At 48.5% G+C, this 22008-nt stretch overlaps 1 protein-coding gene across 2 annotated transcripts; it reads left to right on the forward strand.

Annotated features, from left to right (window-relative positions):
• Window positions 1–3160: 3160 nt before the first annotated feature.
• On the forward strand, window positions 3161–4161 carry hamp (hepcidin antimicrobial peptide). Of its 2 annotated transcripts, none has more exons than XM_037452804.2 (3): window positions 3161–3429; window positions 3528–3608; window positions 3743–4161. In XM_037452804.2, exons 1-3 carry the CDS (start codon window positions 3343–3345, stop codon window positions 3851–3853), a joined length of 279 nt encoding a protein of 92 aa, XP_037308701.2. In that variant the 5' UTR covers window positions 3161–3342; the 3' UTR covers window positions 3854–4161. The 2 variants fall into 2 exon arrangements, with proteins under 2 accessions (XP_037308701.2, XP_037308702.2); XM_037452805.2 differs by having other exon boundaries at window positions 3531–3608.
• The last annotated feature ends 17847 nt before the right edge of the window (window positions 4162–22008 follow it).

Below are 22008 nucleotides of genomic sequence, written 5' to 3' on the forward strand. Positions count from 1 at the left end.
GCGTCCTTCTGGCTCAGGATTGCGTCCCGCGGGCCCGTCTTACACACACACACACACACACACACGGGCTCTCTGCATTGTGTCCTCATTCCTTCTCTCTGAAAAGAAAATCCGGCTGACAAAAGGTTGTTATTTAATCAGAGGTACAGTGCTGCTCGTGCTTTGTGTACCACACTGACTCATCTTCCTGCGCTAATAACTACGCAGCATCTGTCGCGCTCCTAATAGCATCAGCAAATCAGCAAATACCCAAAGAGTGAGTTTCTGTTAGGTGTCCTGAAAAAGGGCAGTTGCTAATTTGCATGTAAAAAAAAAAAAAGGGACTATAAGCATCAATACACATTCCAAAACCATTAAAAAAATCCCTTTAACTTCTGAGGATCATCAAGCTGTAATCATCAGGGTCTTGTGTTTCTGCTGCAGAGCTCCGTTTCTGCAAAACTCCACAATCACATGCAAAAAGAAATCCTTTTGTTCTTCATTATTAATTAAACAACTCTTCCTGGGCAGCGAATGTGCACATGAGACGATCTGCTTTCTGCCATTCTTTCATATTTGCACACGTTGTTTCTACTACTATCCTGCCAGCGAGGCCTGTTCGGCACAATAGATGCTTGATTTCCTTGTGGAACAGTAAACATGGATCTATAAAGATGTGCTAATACGCTTTCAGTGTGTGACTTGTGTAGAGCAGCTGAAATCACCGCTTTGAAGCAGGAAAACATCCCGTGAAGCAGCAAGTGAAAATACACTTTGACATCGTTTGGGTTGTTTTATTATTGAGAGCAAAGCCTCAAAATGAGATTTCTGTCCTTTGGAGTCACAACTCAAAAGAGTTCGCCTTGTGGCATCTTTGATAAATTAATTTCTTCATTACAATCGGACTGTCAGGATCGAACCGACAACCTTTTAGGGAAGAGGACCAGCTGTTTGCTCGCCCTTTACATCTGTGCTGCAAGCCCACCAAGCCAAGAAGGGAAGAGACATTATCTGCTTTCAGAGATTCCTCCTCCTATTGCCATCCTCATTTTCATGTCGCGGGGAGCCGGGGCCTCATGAACGTTATTATATATTTAGACGTTATTCCTGAGGGCGATTAAGAGTGACACTGCTGGAAGTCCCAGCGGTGCATTGCGACATGCTTCCGACATTTTGCACAAAAAAGGGGGGAATTCCCCACAGTCACCATTCTGGGAAGGCAGAAGCTCTTAAAGCTGAGCTTCACCCCGCCGCCCCCACCCCCCCCGAAGGGACACTGTTTATTTATTAATCCCGGCGCGCGTGTCAAACCGACACTGGTTGCTTTGTGTTTTGGGGAGAGATGGGGAGGGGGGGGGGGTCTATCAGCTCCATGTGAAGCATGTGGGGACAGAGTGGTGATGATGTAAGAGGGGCCGGCGGGGGCAATGCCCTCGACCAGGGAGGGAGAAGGCAGAGCGGCGCCCGCCGAGGTGAATCTGTCCGCCTCGCTGGTGCCGGCCTTTGTTTGGCCAGAAGATCCCCGGCGATAGCCGGTGACTGACAGGAGACACACGGGACCACACGGGACAACCACTTCTCGGAAAACCCCGAGCCCTCTCCTTGCCCCTTTAACTGGGGCTTTTTTTTTAAGCCGACATGCCCCCCCCCACCTCCCTTCCCTGCATCTCACCTGTGCTCAGGCGGTGAACCTGTCGGATTTAGTGGTCCTCGTCCAGTCGACCGGTGTCATATTCAGATTTCATTGGTTCATCTCAATCAATTGATGCAGAGTCCCCCCCCCCCCCCCCCCCCCAACGTCAGACGAGCTGGGGTGGATTCCAACAGATGTGGAGGCATCCGCGGCTGTATTTGTTGACACTGACGTTGTGGTCACCCAAAACAAGCACGGGGGGGCAGAGGGGTTATCAGTGAACGAGACAGACTGACGCAGGGGTCCCGCCACATGTTGTTCCTGCTAATTGAGTCGGCGCGGAGCAATTTGGAGACACTTTGAAGGTGTAATGAGAATTCAAATGGCCACTGATTTTATCCGCTCGCACTCCCGTTTATCAGTTTGTACCTTTTTATTTTGCCTCTTTTTTTGTTATTTTTCTTTTCCACACGTATTGATTTTTGCACGATTTGCAGCCTGACGTTGTTGTGAAATAGTTCCCTCTCTGACAGGCCAATTCATCTTAAGGTTTTTATCGCTGCTTCAGTGATAAGGGGGCAAATTATTCCTACGATTATTAGGGTTGTAGTTTTTTCCCCGCGCGTCGTCGACAATCAGGGTTATTATTATGGCGTTGTCATTAAATCCACACAGTTTGAATTCTTTTCTTGAACCCGTCGACGATTGTTACCATGCTGTGTGTTGGGAAAGTACTAATTGTGTTTTAATGGAACAAAAGCAGCTGTTATCGTAGGCATGTATTTTACAGATGATTCACAGTTAAGCTGAGGGGTAAAATGCGCCTTCCAACCATATTAAACCTCCTCAGATCCCATTATATTCACCTTTAACAAATGCATATGGAAACACCTCTCGGATGGCGGATTTGAATCCTGGCTACTACTCTGGCCGCTCTCAAAGGGATTTAATTTGGTTCAACTGCAGGTTCCTTGTGTATTATGCAAAAACCCAATGTGTTCAAAACGAGGGGCTAATTATTCCATTTGAGGGGTTGTAATTACATCCTTTAGACTGAGCAGTGGATTTTCCAAAGTGGCTCCCTCTCCTCTGAAGGATTTCCCGGGTCGAAGCGAGTGCGGCTCAGTCAGCCGCGAGATACGTTGACCCCCCCCTGCGGCCTTGACCTTTTTGCTGGAGGGGATCTCCAGCGCTCCATCTTGTGGAAAAAAGTCTCTGGCTTTGAGCTGAAGTTCAATACAAAGTGCATTTCTCCTTTGAAACGTTGAAAGAAAAATTGAAAGAAAAAGATGTTCTCCTGCAGCGGCACCATGTTCACGTTCACATAACGTGATTTTATTCAAAGGTTTATTGTCGATTTGATATTTCTGAGTGGACATTCCACACCCCCCCCCCCCTCTCATCCCCCAGTGTTGCAGCACAGTGGAGGGAGAGAGGAGGAGGTCAAAACTTCCCCAGCGCAGTGAGCTAACCGCTGCCAGGAATGGGCCGGGCCTCCTGTTGCGATGGTGCAACAGGGAGCACAAAGTGTGTATAAATACCAGAATGCACCGTGGACCGTCAGACAGAGGGAAGAACCCACCTGAAGCCGAAGAGAATACTTTTGAGAGAAACTTGCTCCTCGGTGGTCCGACACCCATGAGAAAGACAACCCGTCAACTCTAATCTTCGAAAAAGGATTTAATAACTAAACGCCCCCCCCCCCCCCCCCCACAAACACCCTCGCGAAAATGAAGGCATTCAGCATTGCAGTTGCAGTGACACTCGTGCTCGCCTTTATTTGCATTCTGGAGAGCTCTGCCGTCCCATTCACCGGGGTAAGAATCCGACTTTAACCCGCCACGTGCGCTCTATTAGCCATGAATGTTGTGTCGGGCTGCTGAAACGTGGCTCCTAAACGTGCATAATTCATTAGCAGGTGCACGGGCAGGAGGAGGCAGGGAGCAACGACACTCCAGTCGCGGCATATCAAGAAATGTCAATGGAATCCAAGATGGTACGTTCAATGGACTGAATGAATTAAGCCAATTACCGTGAGCAAATTCAGATTTAAGTGGATGTGTTTTCCCCACGGAGAACCCCCCCCGCGGAGAAGACCGGGTTTGCTCACGTCTCTTATCTCTCGCACAGATGCCGGATCACCTCTTGAGGCAGAAGCGCCAGAGCCACCTCTCCCTGTGCCGCTGGTGCTGCAACTGCTGCACGTCCTACAAGGGCTGCGGCTACTGCTGCAAGTTCTGAGGACCTGACGTTCATTCACGTCCCTTTCTTTGTCTCGACCTTTTCTTGACCCTTTTCTTTCTCCTACGCGCCGCCTGAGAGGAGCTGTCTCGGATCATGTCAAAGGTGGCGTGTGATTCGTCGAAGAGCACTGTGCAAAACAACTTATTACGTCTTATTTATTTGATATGTTTTAATACTTTCACCATGTGAGTCTGTTTGTTAAGTCAACGATGTGTAAATGCGTTTCTAAGAAATGATCCAGATCTTTAAATTGTATCCAACAACTTTAAAAGATGGTGTTGAATAAAGTATGATCATTTTATGCAGCTGTTGAAATGTTGTGTCATTAATGAGAAAGTAACATATCTTGAGCATCGGGCCATATATTAAACATTATACTGTATGTTTTTGAAGATTTAAGTTGCAATGAGCAGCTTGTAACGGGGGTCGTTGAGATAAATCATTCAAGTCCGGTTTAATTGCAGCATGCCGGCACAGCAGATCTGAGGTAGGTAGGTGAGGGAAGGGAAGACTGTGGTAACAAGAGAGGGATGGGGGGGGGGGGGGCATTCGCCGTTTGTCCTGGTGGGAGGACACACAGTTGGCTTTTAGTCAAGTCAAAAGGGTCCCCACAGCTGGGGGGGGGGGGGTCGGTAGGTCTGCACTTCACCAGGGCTCTTCATCTGGACCAGTGTGACCGTGCTGCTGGGCCCGGGGAAAAATTCAACCAGAGCCGGGGGGGGAAAGACTGTCAGATCCGGCAGGAAAGTCTAAATGAGGTTTATCTAATACAAATATTTGAATAATGATGACCGGGACTTTTGCCTGATTGGATAACGTCACATAACTTCTCGTTCCTTCTCTAAATGTTAGCTTTGTGTAATGAGTGTGTTCCTCTCCAAACCCGACCTCATATTCTAGTTTCCTGCAACTTATTTTCAGAGCAGTAATTCGAAGAATTGTCAGTAGAAGCGCTTCTTCAGGAGGTGGATTTATTGCACAAAGCGGCTAAACCTGATTTACAGTGCTCCGCGGTAGCTGCAAAGTTACACAGTACTGACGGTGTTGGAAAGCAAAGTAACATAAATCTAGATCCACGTGCGCCTCCATTTGTCCTGTGTGATCTGAGAGAGCAGCATCTGCGTCAAATGAATTACACGTGGTGTGAAAAATCCCCAAAGCACCGCGGCCGTCAGATTACCATTATCGACAGGTATCCCTCTGCTTGTTCTGCCACTTATTGCAGCTGTTACTGGTGAGACAATTGTCAGAAAACTCAGGAAAAAGGTGCAGCTCTCGCTATCCCACCTCAGAGAGCGTGATATCTGCTGCTGCCGGAGCGTGGCCGACCCAATCGATCCCTCAATAAAATAAAAGAATCGCGTTGTAAAAATCCTCTGGAGTTTTCACAGAAAAACCCCCCAAAACAGATTAGATTCCCAATGTGTGTGCATGTGTGTGTGTGTGTGTGTGTGTGTGTCTCGCACGAACCGGTTTAACGTTGAGAAGTCATGTGACTTGCATTCCTAAAGAGGTGGCCTGTGATTCCGCGTGTTTTCCCTGCAGATGATTTCGGGCCGTTTTCTTCTGATAATCTAACTGCTGCAGGCGGAGCCATTTTCAGCTGTGTCAGGGTACATCAAGTACTGTTGGCTTCAGGTATCTAAGATCTCCAAACAGATACTCCTGGATGTCACCGTGTCACTCATTGTATGTTAGACAGAGAAGATGTGCGAGTGAGTATGTGTGTGTGTGTGTGTGGGGGGGGGCGGGGGGGGCATTGCTGGAATAAAAAGAGAAGAAAGCAACACTTACAGAAACTCTGACTCCTCACACCAAAAATATCAGGCAAGGCGGTGGGTGAAAATTGAAAGAAATGTGAAAGGCTGCGTTCTCTCAGGCTAAGGGTCTGACACTCGAAAGGAGGTAAACATGAAGTGTTTTTAAACTAAATATCTCATAGCAGTGTGCGATTGACTCTGATTCTTCTGTTTCGCTCATGGCTCCCAGCAGCAGACAAGATGTTTGAGTGTTGTGCATGTCAGGCCTTCATATGTTCCACAGGAGGGTTCACCAAAAATAAATACAATAGAATGGATCGTGTGATGTGCAGGTGAAGCAAGAATTACCTTCACGTAGATGCATTTACTATTTTCCAACCATTTGCTCCAAGAAAGTCTTCAAATCTGCACATTATTTGAGTAAAAATACTGGTACTGATACTGAATTTTGTATGGAATTGTTCTCCAGCCGTCGACATCATTCTGAGGAGCCCAACACTTGTTTGAAATGACTATTATCAAGATACACAGAGCCGCATGAGAAGAGTGAGAATTTGGCATGAACAGCATTGAAGCCCATTTTTGGTGAAGTACACTCGGGTAGAGTTCACAGAATTCCTGTTCATGACAAATCTGCTAAATGTGAATCTAAATGTCATAATTACAGCCGGCTTTAATTACATATCCAGGATTCCCATCACTGCCATGTGTGAAATGAATCTGAAAGGACTATTAGGACAGAGAAGATCCATTCTATTAGATTTCTTTTGGGGATTATGAGGAAGTAGCCGTACACATATGGCTGTAAAAAGCTTTTTGGTGCAAGGATTTGCTGATGAGTGGAAATGACACCGACCCGATGGTCTCCCGTCTCGGTCTGATCTCCATCCTTCGACTTAAGGCATGTGCAGCTCGGGCCGAAGGAGCCACTGATGCACTGTGTTGGGAGATGGGGTCGTTTTTCACAGATGGGTGTTCTGTGTGCCGTCCCTTTTGCTAAATGCAACATCACACCGGCAGACTGTTTGCATCTTTCTCACACACCATTTACAGCCTTTTATCCATCAATAAAAGGGGGAAGTCTAGGAGGGAACTGGAGTCATTTTGTATTAGCAAAGGGGGCCGCTATTCGACTGCACATTTAAAGCGTGGACCTTTTTTTATGTTATGAGCATCAACAGAGAAATTGCTTCCCTATTGCAGCATATTGAAAATATTTTACAGTATTCAGCAATTCTGATGTTGGATGTATTTTCTTTTTAGATTTTATAACATTATTTCCTACCCTGTCTTCTGGCTTCCCCTTATAATTTGACACAATGTGAGACATAAAAAAATAAAAGAAAAAAAAATAGACCAATCCTTTTCTTTTCCAAAACAACACTAAGAAGTTGTGTGAAATCATTCTTATTCTTTTCTGAATTCTTGCTATTAAATAGCCCCGCTGCAGTGTGATGGCCTGACTGGGGGCTGAAGGCCGGGTGTGAACTACAGAACTCATAGAGTTAGAATCCCTCCTCCAGCCAGCAGGGGCAGTACTGAGTTTAAACTTTAACATCCCACACACCTGCAGTTCTTCTCCTAGACACGAGTATCAAGATTAAGGGAAAATTCACCCGTTTCAGCATGATTTAATGAAATAGCGGACCCCAAAAATGTCCCCAATTGGCCTGCATTGAGCGCCCACACTTACCTACAAGCACATATGGAGGGAATTTGCTGCTATCAATCAGCTTTGACAAGTCATCATATCCTGATAATATCGCTGAATGATGTGTGTTCATTTGGTGGACGTCATGTCTTCTGTGAATCGCAATGCGGACTCGAGAGTGAGATTGCAAGTGACATGCTTCAACCTGCATCGTCATTTAACAACAGCCATTGTTGTTTTCACATGATGGATTAATGTGGAGACTGAATTTCTTTTCTTATCTCATTTGATTCATTCAATCAGCATCCATATAAATAGGAACAGTAAATATCCCCCTTTGTATTTGGCTGATAACATGGCCCTCACTGGGATGTAAATGTGGACCGCAACGCGTTTCTTCCCAGAAAAGCAAAAATCTTCCATGAATCACTAATACATTGATTAACTTGCACTTGAGTAGCAAAATAGGTTGTTCTCATAAAATAAATAGCAGATTATTACATCAAACGAGGAGCCCATTCGGAAGTAATAACCCTTTTATATGGCTGGACACATCTACAGCTTCTGTTGGAAATGCATCAAGTGAAAAAAAAGCTTTTAAAATGCCTTTTCATTTAAGTGTCTGGTGAAATGAAAAAAAGACTCAAAAGGAAAACATTTTTTATTTCAGTCTTACTCAAACCTGGCAGAACTGTGCTCTCCTCGAGAGTTATTCCGACCGAGACCTCAAGTCATTCTAAAAATAAAGTGTCTGCCAGTGGTAGACAGACGCACATCATGGGGTACTTCTCAGTACTCGACCTCCGTCCAAGCCCCGGTTCATCCAACGTAACGAAGCCAGGACCCGGCCTGTGAGTGGGGAAACAGAGTCATCACTAGAAAGTCAACATCGCTGAGCCCTAATACAACTTCAATGAGAATTCTTAATGAATCAAGAATGAATGCCACGGGCATAACTAGCACAATGATCCCCGAGTTGTCTCATCCTTGATAGCTCAGCGCTCCCACTTCAGGCAAATTTGTTTATTGGATTTCATTCAAATTAAAGTTACCTCATCAAGTGTGGTATTGCGTGTGTGGAATGAGTATGAGCAAGAAGTGGGGGAGACCCCACTCCTGGGAACTGATACCAGACAAAAGGGTTACAGAGCACTTTGTGTAACATCCGGCTCACAGAAATGAACTAAAACCTAATAAACCCCCAACACACGCAAATGACATGGACTCTCGCTCCCTTTGTACTCTGGAGCTGATGTGCAAATGAGAAACAGCTGCAGAGGCAGGTGGCCAATCAGGTGTCAGGTGGACGGGAAGGGCACGACAGCAACATCGAACAACAAAAAGGTATAAGCGAACTGAATGTGGAAAGCTGCGCGAAGACACCACCTCCGCTCATTTGCAAAGAGACCAAGATGATCCCTCATGTGGAGACGAACCCCGGGCCATCGTTCAGTGAAAAGAGAACACCACGCTTTTATTTTAATCTTCCTTGTCGCAGAGAGCGCTTGCAGAGACACATTTCTGTCCCCTGACCAGATTCTGTCAAGTTTTGTTCTAAGCCTCTTTTTCACAGCAGACATTTGGAAATAGCACAGGCGTTAACGACAGCTGGGTTTTATTCCAGGGTCTGCCTGCACCAACCTGGAATTAAAGCCGGAATTCAGCACATTGTTCATTTTATTATTTACCTCAGTGCACTTCCTGCCGCGATGAGTCAAAATATGTTCCGCGGAGACGGTCGATTGGTTTAGTCTGGGAGGAAATTAATTTTAATTATGCAGATTACAACCACCCGAGTAATGAGTGTGTTTCCACCTCTGCCCCCCGATGTGTTCCTGTCAAACCACGACAATATGCCTTATAGCAGAAAAAATAAGCATAGGTTTATTTAATAACATAAAGGATGCCGGCTCACTGTCATGGTTTACTGGGGGCACTGCATGGAACCGAGCCACCGTTAAATACATTTCATTCTCCTTAGCCTGCCATCCTTGGGACAAGACAAAATGTCTGTCAAGTGAAATGTCTTCGGGAATAAAGCCTTCAATAATCGTATCTGTATTTGACAAGGTCACATGTCTGCTAAGGTGGTGCAAAGGGTGGCGGCTGTGAACCAGCCAGTGGGGAACCCTCCCATGCACCAACATGCAATACAAAGCATGCGATGCCGCCCAGGCTACGCCTTGGCAAATAGTTAGCATGGTGCTACTCTAGTGCTTTTGAATGTCTTATTTCCTTCCTTTCAGTTTTTGTTTTCTTGACCTCCTTCAATATTCCGCCTGAGCCACCTGTAAAACATTTTTAAATGTGTGAGCTGTCTCTAACCTGACGTGCCAGATGGTTTATTACACAGAACCAACTGAGAAGCTGTCATTGTAAAAGGGCAGGCTACTTCAAATAACGCTTGGCAGGTGATTGGATTGAGCCATCTGTCAATCAAATTCTGGCCAAAGCCAGATGGGAGAAGAGCGAAAAATATCTTTTGTATCACAAAAAATATACAGTGCGGTTTCTCTAGGCTATTATGCTATTGGAGCGGCTATGTTAACCTAACACACACACACACACACACACACACACACACACACACTTAAATTACAGCTGCCTTTAACTCCTCCCGTGACACAAACGTATTACTTGAGAACCGACAAGGTGGATTTTCATGTGATACTCATCAAATCCGCCACGCAAGATGATCTCTCCTCCGGCTCTCTGCATCTTCTTCTTCTTTTTCTTCTTCTTCTGGCCCTAATTTGGGGAACACACCCAGCCCACCCGACCCATCGTGCACAAGCCAGTCGTTTTGCAGGGCAGTTCCTGGTCTCTAGTCGCCCTCTTCCACACGGCATGATGTTTATTTAGTGAATTATGATTTCATTTTGAGTAAAATACCTTGTATATGCTACTACGGCGCTGTTGGGTCTAGGAGCTGTCAGAGTTATCATCTTACAACCCTCACATCTTACATTTTGGTTAACTCAAAACGTCTACTCTCATGTCGCTTATGGTTCCAAAAATAAACTGTGTATTTTGACACAACAACCCCTCTCTCTTTCTTTCTAGATCACACAGAGAGTGGTACAATTTCAAGAAGATAATTGGACAGTTAATGTGTGTAAAAATCTATTCTCATCATTTTTTTATTTTGGCTGGATGGGATCAAACGTGTCAGTGGGGATTCAGTGAAAAACTGAAAGCTGAGCATACGCTTCAAACTCCATTTTAGTCAAATCCCTTTTCCGGAATCAATTCAGTTGTATTTTTACACTTTTGATTTTGGCGGCAGTATCATGAAGGTAACCATTTGTCATAATTATGGATCCGTGCAGCGCTGCCTCTGGCTAAAGCCGCACTAAACCGTGTGAGTGTGTGTGTGTGTGTGTGTGTGTGTGTGTGTGTGTGTCTGAGGAATGCCGGGATGACCTAAAGGCTCCTGAGACCTGGTGTGATTTAAAAAGACACGGATGGGAATAGACCCAGTTGCTCTCTCCCTCTCTTCCCGTCTTGCATTGATCTTGCTGAAAGGCAGCGGAGAGAGCATGTTAATCGTGTCCATAGTTGCTGGGAAACAGCTCCCCCCCCCCCCCCCCCCCATTCCAAAGCTGTGGGAGGACATTTCGAAGCCTGCTTCTATTGACCATCGGCCGTCATTCAGATCCCACCACTGAGAGAAAAGGTCTTCCTCCTGCTTCCACCTCTCCTCCCGGGCCCCGCGTAATGCATCACACCGCGCGCCATTTGCATTTAGATCACCCCCACATTTTTTTGTTCTTGAGACGTGTTCCGGGGGCCCCAGTCGATACAGTGTTGGGGCTGAGGAGAATGGATGGTGTTGGTAATGAAGGCGAACCACCAACACAAACACGCCGCCCGGCCGCTCGCCTGCCCGCCGCCGCGCGCCACCTGCAGCCGTTAGTTTTAATTAGCGGAGGGGAGCGATAGGAGCTCATCCACCCAGCTCACCCACCCACCCATCTCCTCTGGTGGAGAGCAGCTGAATACTAATGCGCCCTGCGAGTGCGGCACATTTTCTCTCTTTCGTTTCTTATTGGGGTTTAATTGACACAACAGATCCAGAATGCCTAACTTCTAGCACAATGCATTCATTCAAAACGGGCGTTTGGATGGAGAAATGAATAATTAGGTCAACGTAATGATGACCTCGATATAATTGGTTAATTACAGCAGTGATGTAATAGATGTCGGAGTACACGGTGTTGTGCTGTGAGGCATTTTTGGTGTTGGCTGTAAAGCGAGGAGGCAAAGCGTGACGTGTGATTTATCGAGCGGGCAGCTCTCCCCAGATATTCCATGGGATTAACCTCCTGACAGGAACAGAAAGTTGAGCGCCCCCCAGCTGATAAGACCTGCAGTCACCTAAACCGCCCCGACACTCCACCGACCGCAACCGCCACCACGTTAGCTGAAGCAGAGGGAAAGCGAGTACGCTGTCCTCTAAATTCAGGCAAAAGCTAGAGATTAGCCCCCGAGGAACTGATAATGTCTCGTGATATTTCAGAAAACAGCATTGCAAATCTCCCGTTTGTCTAATATTACAGTTCCTGTGATGGCTCCTGCGAGCTTTATCTATTTCATTCTTATTCAAAGCTGCATTTGGAGGATTTGGTTCCCGATTGAATCGCTTTGCGCCAACACCACCCACACCACCCTTTCCCCCTCCTTTCCACCGAGGCATATTCCATGATTTACATTACCTATCAAATCTTCCGGTCCCCTCTGTGTCAAACACTCAACAAAGCTTTCCAGCCCACTGGAATAGCTTCTACACGGCCTCTACCTCATCTCCCAAATGCATGTATGCCAAGCTGAGTGGGGGAAGAAGTCCAATGTTTTGGAAACACTCTGGCAGTCCCATTAGTATGAAAAGTCATATCTTGGTTCAGACATGTGGATCTTCTCTTCCCATCTTCCAAGGCGAGTTGTGAGTTCCAGCCAACGTGTGGAACTGTGTGTGCTCCCACTTTCCACCTTCGTCGGGGTGTGGCACGTTAAAATATGTCACGTGGGGGGTGGGGGGGAAGAGCCTCGACCGCCTTGGTAGAAAATACTCCAGACAATGTCTCGAGTTTCGACCTTCAATGCACTGCATGCCTACATATACACACACTCCGCAGTGTGCATACTGCTTCACACACCTTTTTGATATCTCCCTACTTTCTAAAACCTGTGGAAATTTGTGCCCCTCTCAAAAAAAAAAAAAAAAAACATTGCACAAAGCCATGTGTTGAAATCTGCATAAATCGTGTCAGTGTTACTCAGACTTAAATTACCCTTGGGAGGGCGACGTGTTTGAGCGCTGCGCAATGCCCCCACGGTCCACGTTGATTGTATCAAACAATATATGCAGCAACGCCCTGGAATACATAAGGAGAGTGGGAGCGTCTCCTCCCCCTCCCCTCCCCCCCCCCTCCTCCCCTCACCCCCATGCCTGAACTGTGCAAGAAGCTGCTTCAGTTTAATATGGCAGACTTCGGAAGGAGCCACACTGGGGCGGATAGATAGGGCATGTCGTCGTTTTACTGCCTCCAGTCCATCTCACCGTGCAACAGAATCATACAGCGTGCATCAGTCACTTAGGCTTTCACACACGTTCCGTCACTCACAGGTCAGTGAGCGCTGAGACACTAGAGTGGATGTCGTTTAGTGTCGCCGCATAAATGTAACTGTATCAGATTAGTGTGAAAGATTTTTAAAAAAAAGAAAAAAAGAAAATGGAATAATAAGATAACAAGGTTACGCGCCCGACCCCAAAGAGAAGCTTTGTGAGTTGGTGCATGTTAATCCGCTATTGGAAGGACTTACAGATTCATACGTGGAGCAGAGAGGCATATTGAGAGTGTGTGCAGAGTTAGGTGGTGGACATTAGTCCTGATAAACTGATACGCGGAGCGTATATTGCATTGAGATCATGCATCGGTGCATTTAGTGTATAATATAATGCCCTAGATGACTTACTTAATCAGTTCTCCCTCTCTACAGGTCTTTCTCTGTCTACCCCCGAGCCTTCGTCCACATCCATCACCATGAATGGCCGGTGGCCTGAAACAAGCCTGCCCTCGTGTAATGGATGGTTTCCGATTAGCCGCCTCCGTGTACACGCTCGACGGCGAGCCGGGCGCCGCGGGGCTGGTGATTTTGTAAGGTCACGTGCGGGGGTCCGGTGGGGGGCATATATTTGCAGGCCCTCTGAAGCCCCGGGAGGGCTCACGTGTCCGCGCCGACACAATCCCACCCGAAGGTGAAGGTGTCTTCTGCTCCCCAGTTTCAGATGCACAAATAACTTCCTTTCGGACTTAAAAATGAGCTTTGGGTTGCACCATTCACAGATCCAGCGTTCCTCCTCCACTGCTCGCCAGGTTCTCTCTCAGGTTCCTTATCCTCCTGCCGGGCCTCCCTGTGACTCAAACTCCCACAAGCTATTTCCTTCTTGTGAAAAATGCAATTGATTTCAAAACAGATTGAATCTGAAACAACCGTAATCGCGTGGTTCTCTCCAATGGGACAAAGGAAATTCTGTTGTCTGAAAAGGATGACAAAGAAAAGGATGGCATGGAAATATTTGAGTAAATAGTGAGTGCGAATTTGTGGCCGGCTGAATATCTGCGTGACTCGACTTTTGTGGTGCAGACTCTCTGAGGAAGCTCCAGACCAGAGCATTAAGGGCCGAGACTAAAGTGCATTTCCAGCTGCTCCTGGAGGAAAATCAGCCCTAATTAAGTAAACCGTCTTCTGGCTCTTTTTGCAGTGTTGTTCTGTCACATGCATACTTCTCCAAACTCCTCACACCCTCTTATGTAATTCTGAACTGAAGGCCTTAGAGGGATTTTCTAAGTACCTCTTGAAAGCAACGCGTTAATGATAACAACATGGAATTATTTGTTTTTCATGTCCCCTTGGAGGCATTTCAAAAAAGGTGTTTGTATTTCGTCTCTTAGCAGCGACTGAAGCTTAATCCAAGCTTTGTTGTATGCATTACGTGTCTGAGATGAGTCGGCACTTTCATGGCCATTACAATCATCAATAAACTTGTTAGAACAGCTGTCTTGTCCTAAGGGGAAGGTTCTCATCAAAAAATCGATCATGCAAATTCCACACAGGGGGCAAAGGCCCCCTCCGGGTTCCTCGTGTTTCCCCTGGGTAGAAATTGCCCGAAGACTTTAAAAAAAAAGTTATTTATGAGACACACTCGCACACTCACGCTCCACATTTCCCAAACTGCTGATTCAGCTCCACAGAGCATAAATCTGCAAACCTAGACTTTGTTCCCCAGAATGTTCCTTTCTATTTCCGCCTTCGCCCCGGTCCTCTGAAGGTGCACAGTGTGTGCCTGTCCTCTGTCGCAACCAAATGCCCCACTCTTGCCCGGGCATTTCCACGGCGATCGCATGCAGGGAGGCAAAATGCCCACTGTGAGCACAGCTTGGGGGGGGGGGGGGGGTGAGGGGGGTTCCCCTTGGTCCTCAAATGTAACTTTCCCTCGAAAGACATCCCATCGACGAGCTAAACGGCGAGGAAAAGAGTTTGGAAATGACCACAGAGGTCACGTTCCCACCAAGCAGTCCAGTCCAGTCCAGTCCAGTTCGGTTCGGTTTGGTGCCCAATCAAATATTTTTGTTTATCTGCCATGAACAAAAGTTGTTGGTAGTACCGCATCGCGGTCGTGTTTCAGGCTGGGCAGATAAGACTAAAGTCCACTCATTGGTCAGAGTGTCACAATATGTCCGGGACGGGAACCCAAAAGCAGACCACAAAAAGAATCAAAGGGAACGGTGGGTATTTATTGTGGAAGACGTGTGGGGAGGGGCTGGTCCGGTTGAGTGGGGATGAGTGGGGGGCTGGAGTGGGGTCAGCGGCTAGGCAGGGGGAAAGGGTGATCCAAGGGATGAGCTGCAGACAGGGAAACAGGTAGTGGGTTAGTGATACGAAACAAACAAACAAACACACTGATTTTTCTCAACTCTGAGATATCTAGGTTACAGGAGCCAAAAACCGTACGTGGTACGCTAACGATCCGGCAGGGACTGGTAGTCTGGTCGCGGCTTAAATGGTGAAGGGGATGGTAATCAGGACCGGGTGTGCAGGCGGAAGCAGGTGTCGATGGTTGGATAATCAGTCAGGATGTGTTTGGGGGAACTCAGAAAAAACAACTTCAGGTTAGAAAGGAAATGTAACCGAAACCCGGTTCAGGAAGCTGAATTCCTGACAGTACCCCCCCTCCGACGGACGCCACCGGGCGGACCACCCGGAGCACCAGGATGGAGCCTATAGAAGTCCCGGAGCAGACCGGCATCAACGATCTGGCGCCGAGGTATCCATTGTCTCGCCTCAGGACCGTAACCCTCCCAATCCACGAGGTATTGGAAACCCCGCCCACGACGTCTGGCGTCCATGATACGGCGAACGGTGTAGACAGGGCCCCCGTCGATCATCCGCGGGGGGGGCGGACGGGGAGGAGGGGGCAACAGGGGGCTGAGGAGAACAGGCTTCAGGCAGGAGACGTGGAAGGCAGGATGGACTCTGAGGGTCTTGGGCAATTTCAGACGGACCACAGCTGGGTTTATGATCCGCTCCACCACAAACGGACCAATAAACTTGGAGGACAATTTCTTAGATTCAGTCCACAGGGGCAGATTCCGGGTGGCCAACCAGACCTTATCCCCAACCGCGTAGGCAGGGGCAGGGACTCTGTGACGATTGGCTTGACGCTGGTAATAGTCAGAGGCCTTCAGAAGGTTCCTCCTGGCACGATGCCAGGTCCTATGGCAACGGCGAATGTGAGCTTGGACTGAGGGGACGGAGAGATCCTTCTCCTGTGATGGAAACAGGGGTGGCTGATATCCGTAGAGACACTGAAAGGGTGACATCCCTGTGGCGGTGGTCGGGAGAGTGTTAAGGGCGTACTCAGCCCATGGTAGCTGAGAGGACCAGGTGGTAGGGTCAGAGGAGACGAGGCAGCGAAGTGTAGACTCCATCTTCTGGTTGGCCCTCTCGGCTTGACCATTAGACTGGGGATGGAATCCAGATGTGAGACTGACCGTAGCTCCAATGGCTCGGCAGAAGGCCTTCCAAACGGCTGAGGTGAACTGAGGGCCACGGTCCGAAACAATGTCACTAGGTAGACCGTGCTTCCTAAACACTTCCTTGACCAGGATGTTGGCAGTCTTAGTGGCGGTCGGCAGCTTGGGAAGGGGCAGAAAGTGAGTGAACTTGCTGAATCTGTCCACTACCGTCAGGATAACTGTGTTTCCCTCAGATAAGGGCAGCCCGGACACGAAATCTAGAGCCAGATGCGACCATGGTCGCCGAGGGATGGGCAGAGGATGGAGGAGTCCAGAGCTGGGTCGGTTGGTACCCTTATTTTGAGCGCACACCGGGCATGCAGCAACGAAACTCCGAGTCTGGTCTCCCATGGCCGGCCACCAAAAGCGTCTGCGCAGTAAGGCCATGGTCCTAGCCACTCCCGGGTGACAAGCCAGCTTGCTGGCGTGGGCCCATTGAAGCACAGCAGGACGGACAGAGTCGGGTACAAACAGCCGACCTGGCGGACCATTTCCAGGCCCAGGCTGAGTCCGCAGGGCAGTCATCACCTCGTCCTCGATCCTCCAGGTGATGACACCCACGATGAGCTTCTGCGGCAGAATGGTCTCCGGAGTAGCCTCCTCGCTAACCGCCTTGGAAAACATCCGGGAAAGGGCGTCAGCCTTTCCATTCCTTGAGCCAGGTCGAAAGGTGAGAGAAAAATTGAAGCGTCCAAAAAACAAGGCCCACCTGGCTTGACGCGAGTTCAGACGTCTGGCAGATTGCACATATGCTAGGTTTTTGTGGTCGGTCCAAACCACAAATGGCTGTTCAGCCCCCTCAAGCCAGTGGCGCCACTCCTCCAAGGCGAGTTTTGCAGCAAGCAACTCGCGGTTCCCCACATCATAGTTCCTTTCAGCCGGGGAGAGGCGGCGAGAGAAAAAGGCACAAGGATGCAGCTTATGGTCACTGGAACTTCGCTGAGAAAGAATGGCACCGACTCCCACATCGGAGGCATCCACTTCCACAACGAACTGACGAGATGTATCTGGGTGAGAGAGGATGGGTGCATCAGTGAAGCGCCCTTTCAGATCCAGGAACGCCTCGTTAGCCGCCGGGTTCCAACAGAAAGATCTGGAAGTAGAAGTCAGGGCAGTGAGCGGAGCGGCCACTCTGCTGTAATCGCGGATGAATCGTCTATAGAAATTTGCGAACCCCAGAAATCTCTGGAGTTGCAACCGGGACTCGGGCTGGGGCCAATCGAGCACCGCCCTAACCTTCTCACGATCCATCTTCAACTGGCCCTCAGAGATGATGTACCCAAGGAAGGAGGTGGTGTGGGCGTGAAAATCACATTTCTCAGCCTTGACAAACAGTCTGTTCTCCAATAACCTCTGCAGAACCTGTTTGACGTGCAGGACATGGTTAGGTAGATCCTCGGAAAACACAAGAATGTCATCTAAGTACACGAACACAAAACGACCGATCATGTCTCTCAGAACGTCGTTAACCATACTCTGGAAAACTGCCGGGGCATTAGTAAGTCCAAATGGCATGACCAGATACTCGAAGTGGCCCATCGGAGTATTGAATCCTGTCAGCCATTCGTCACCCTCTTTAATACGGACCAAGTGGTAAGCATTGCGTAGGTCCAGCTTTGTGAAAATGGTCGCACCCTGCAGGGAGTCAAAAGCAGAGCTCATCAAGGGCAGAGGGTACTTGTTCTTGATGGTAATGTCATTAAGCCCACGGTAGTCAATGCAAGGCCGCAGGGAGCCGTCTTTCTTACTTACGAAGAAGAACCCAGCTCCCAGGGGTGAGGAGGAGGGACGAATGAGGCCGGCAGCGAGAGAATCCTTGATGTAGCTTTCCATGGCTTCACGTTCTGGTTTAGATATGCTGTAGAGGCGGCCCTTAGGGTAGGTAGCCCCAGGTGTGAGACTGATAGCACAATCGTAAGGTCGGTGTGGAGGCAGAGACAGGGCCTTCTGTTTGCTAAACACTTCCTGAAGGTCGTGGTAGGCATCGGGAACCATGGACATGTCTGGGGGTGGCGAGTCCCCATCCTGTTTAGAAGTAGAGGGGGAAACAGCAGTTCTCAGACAGTCCTTATGACACTTCGTACTCCAGTTGGTTACCTTGCCGGTGGTCCAATCAATAGTGGGGTTGTGTTCCCGGAGCCAGGGGTAACCCAAGACCAGAGGAGCGCGAGGAGAGTGCAGGATGAAACAAGATATGACTTCAGAATGATTTCCAGAAATACGCATGTTAACGGGTCCGGTTCTCTTTGTTATCCGTGCCAATAAGTCACCGTTAAGTGTGGTAGCTTCAATGGCCTCCGGGAGACCTTCCTCGGAGAGCCCCAGCTGTTCCACCAGATTGGCGTCCATGAAGCTGTCATCCGCCCCTGAATCGATCAAAGCATTAATCTCAACAGAATGATTAGAGTTCGTGAGTGTGACAGGAACTGGAGGTCTTACAGGACAGTTGGAAAACTGAGATCGGCTCGCTAAGAATCCTCCCACTCTTAGCGAGCCTGGGAGTTTAACGGCCTCTGTGGGCAGGAGGAGATGTAATGGTTCCTCTTACCACAGTAAAAACAGCTGTTCGACTCACGTCTATGCTGGCGCTCCTCTACAGACAATCCATGACGTCCCACCTGCATGGGTTCGGGGTCAGATGACCGCTGTTCCTCCTTCGTCCACTGGAATGTAGCTCGGTTCCCCAACTCCGCTCCATTTCCGGATTTAGAGGGTTGGCGACGCGGGGAATGGTTGGAAAACCTCTCACGTCTCCCCCCCTCCCTCTCTCGGCACCTGTTATCAATGCGAATAGACAAGGCTACCAACTTGTCCAAGTCGCTTGGCTCAGGATACGAGATTAGTTCATCCTTTATCTGTTCGGATAATCCTTGATGAAACACAGCCTGTAGGGACTCCTCATTCCACCCAGCTTCCACGGCCAGTGTTCTGAATTCAATAACATACTCGGCTACGCTGCGTGGACCTTGGCGCAGAGAGCACAACCGCTTGGATGCGTCCTTACCTCGGACGGAGTGTTCAAAGAGTTCCCTCATCTCAGCTGAGAAGGCACGGTATGAGGCCAAGCAGGGGTCCTGTCGTTCCCATAGGGCGGACGCCCACTCCAGGGCCCTTCCCCGCAGCAGTTCAATTACAAGGGCGATCTTAGCTTTGTCAGAAGCATAGGAGTAGGGCTGCAGGTCAAAAACCAATTCACATTGCATGAGAAACGCACGACATCCTCCAAAATCCCCATCATACTTGTCCGGTGTTGGAACCTTGGGCTCTCGGAGTGACGCGGCTTCTGGGACGGCAGGCGGGGGTGGGGAAACTGCTGGAGCGCTGAGCTGAGCCTGGACCGTGGTAAGACTTGTGGTCAGACTGCGAAGAGCTGTCGTTATCTCATGCAGGGCCAGACTGTGCTGTCCCAACGTGTCTTCCTGCTGGGAAATGGCATGTCGTACGGATTCTAGGTCCGCTGGGTTCATCTTGGCCGGATCGTTCTGTCACAATATGTCCGGGACGGGAACCCAAAAGCAGACCACAAAAAGAATCAAAGGGAACGGTGGGTATTTATTGTGGAAGACGTGTGGGGAGGGGCTGGTCCGGTTGAGTGGGGATGAGTGGGGGGCTGGAGTGGGGTCAGCGGCTAGGCAGGGGGAAAGGGTGATCCAAGGGATGAGCTGCAGACAGGGAAACAGGTAGTGGGTTAGTGATACGAAACAAACAAACAAACACACTGATTTTTCTCAACTCTGAGATATCTAGGTTACAGGAGCCAAAAACCGTACGTGGTACGCTAACGATCCGGCAGGGACTGGTAGTCTGGTCGCGGCTTAAATGGTGAAGGGGATGGTAATCAGGACCGGGTGTGCAGGCGGAAGCAGGTGTCGATGGTTGGATAATCAGTCAGGATGTGTTTGGGGGAACTCAGAAAAAACAACTTCAGGTTAGAAAGGAAATGTAACCGAAACCCGGTTCAGGAAGCTGAATTCCTGACACAGAGAGCTTCATACTTTAGAACATCCTGCACAGAGTGGCAGTTTTTTATCATAAATGGCAAGTTTTTATTTCACTCCTTCCAGATAAAAGATAAATACAAATCTATAACGTACTATGTCAATTACGCCATTCAATTAACCAACTTGCAGATATTCCTTGACTTGGTCAACTCTTGTCTACCAGATTAGGTCATGGTGGTGGTGGTGGTGTTGCCACGGCGACCAACTGAGCATTTATCATAGAACCTTTTTTTTTATGTGTGTATATATTGGTACCGGCTCTATCGAGAGAAACCTTTTCATTTTCACCTCTTCTCTTAAAACGGAATGTGTGAAGATTAATCCCTGCGGTGAACTTGTAAAAAAAACCCATCTTGTACTCCTTCAGTTTTATGCTCTCCTTTATTCTACTGGGACTGATAAAGTATTGACTTTGTAGCTTGTAAACTGTTATGACCTTTAGCTGTTTTCTTTGGCCTATGGTGGCCACTGGCGATTCACCATTGACTGTTTACTCCTTGGGCTCGCAACTCCAGAATAATACAATCTCTATTCATCATTTCTAACTTGACCATGTTGAATTTCAACGCAGAGCGCCACCACTCATCGAACCCGACGGGCGGTGTCTTCTGGCGGAGTGGGTCATCAGTAAATGGACCCAACCATTCCCCTTTCAAAGATGGTTCGTCAATGAATCGTCGGGAACCGCATTGTGACTCTGTGCCTCTTTGTATTGTCGAATTGTGGGGGGATTTTACAGAGCACTTTATTTCTGAAATGTAATGTGTGCTTTTTTTTTTTTTCTCAGCCTCCCCTAAAAAACATAAATCCACTCCAGACTATCGCGCTCTGCAGTCTGCAACGGTTCTGCCGTCTCGCAGATTAAAGCAGAGTGATCCAAACAACTTGCCAAACACTGCCTGACACCGCGCTGATTTGCAAACTGATTACCATGTAAAAAGGAAAAAAAAAACACACACACAGCGGTGCATCTGAAGAGAGGCAGGTTTTGATTTTTTCTTAAGAACCAAATAACGCAGAAAGGGGGACAAGCCGGTAGAATGATGGATGGGTGGAGGGGAGAGGGGGGGGGGAGAAAAAGAGAGGCTACAATAGCCCTGATTGCGATGGTTCATTCCACAGGACGGGGGAGAAAATGAGCAGGAGATGACGGGGTCAGCTAGAAAAAATAAGTTAACTGAGAAGTGAAGCGAGAATGGGGGAGCCCCATCTCTCCCAAAAATATAATATATATAATAATAATCTAAAAACGACATTTACAGGTGTGTAGTGCGAAGAAGGAAGACGCCATGAACCAGAGGTAGAGGTACGCAGCCACGAGACCCCGAGCATCAACGCCCCCAAAATATAAATGCCACTGAAAAAACCCTGATCCCAAGTTGCAGAGGAGGAGCTGCACACCTGTGTGTGTGTGTGTGTGTGTGTCTGTGTGCAGATGTGGCCTGGGGCCTCAGTCCAGAGAGCTCGGCTTAGTTGACGGATCGTGCCACTCGGAGGGGGGGGGGGGGGTTGGGAGGGGGGGTTCTGTGATGCTCGCGGCTCTCTCCCTCGCCGGGGATTGTTTTCGCCGAGCCGGCTCTGGCCGACATGAGATGAATGGCGGGCTCCTTCTCCAAGCCTCGTCCGTCTCCGGTTCGTCCTCCACCCGCTCCAAGGTCAG

This window comes from Pungitius pungitius, chromosome 11, assembly GCF_949316345.1.
Source record: "Pungitius pungitius chromosome 11, fPunPun2.1, whole genome shotgun sequence".
Classification (NCBI taxonomy): Eukaryota; Metazoa; Chordata; class Actinopteri; order Perciformes; family Gasterosteidae; genus Pungitius; species Pungitius pungitius.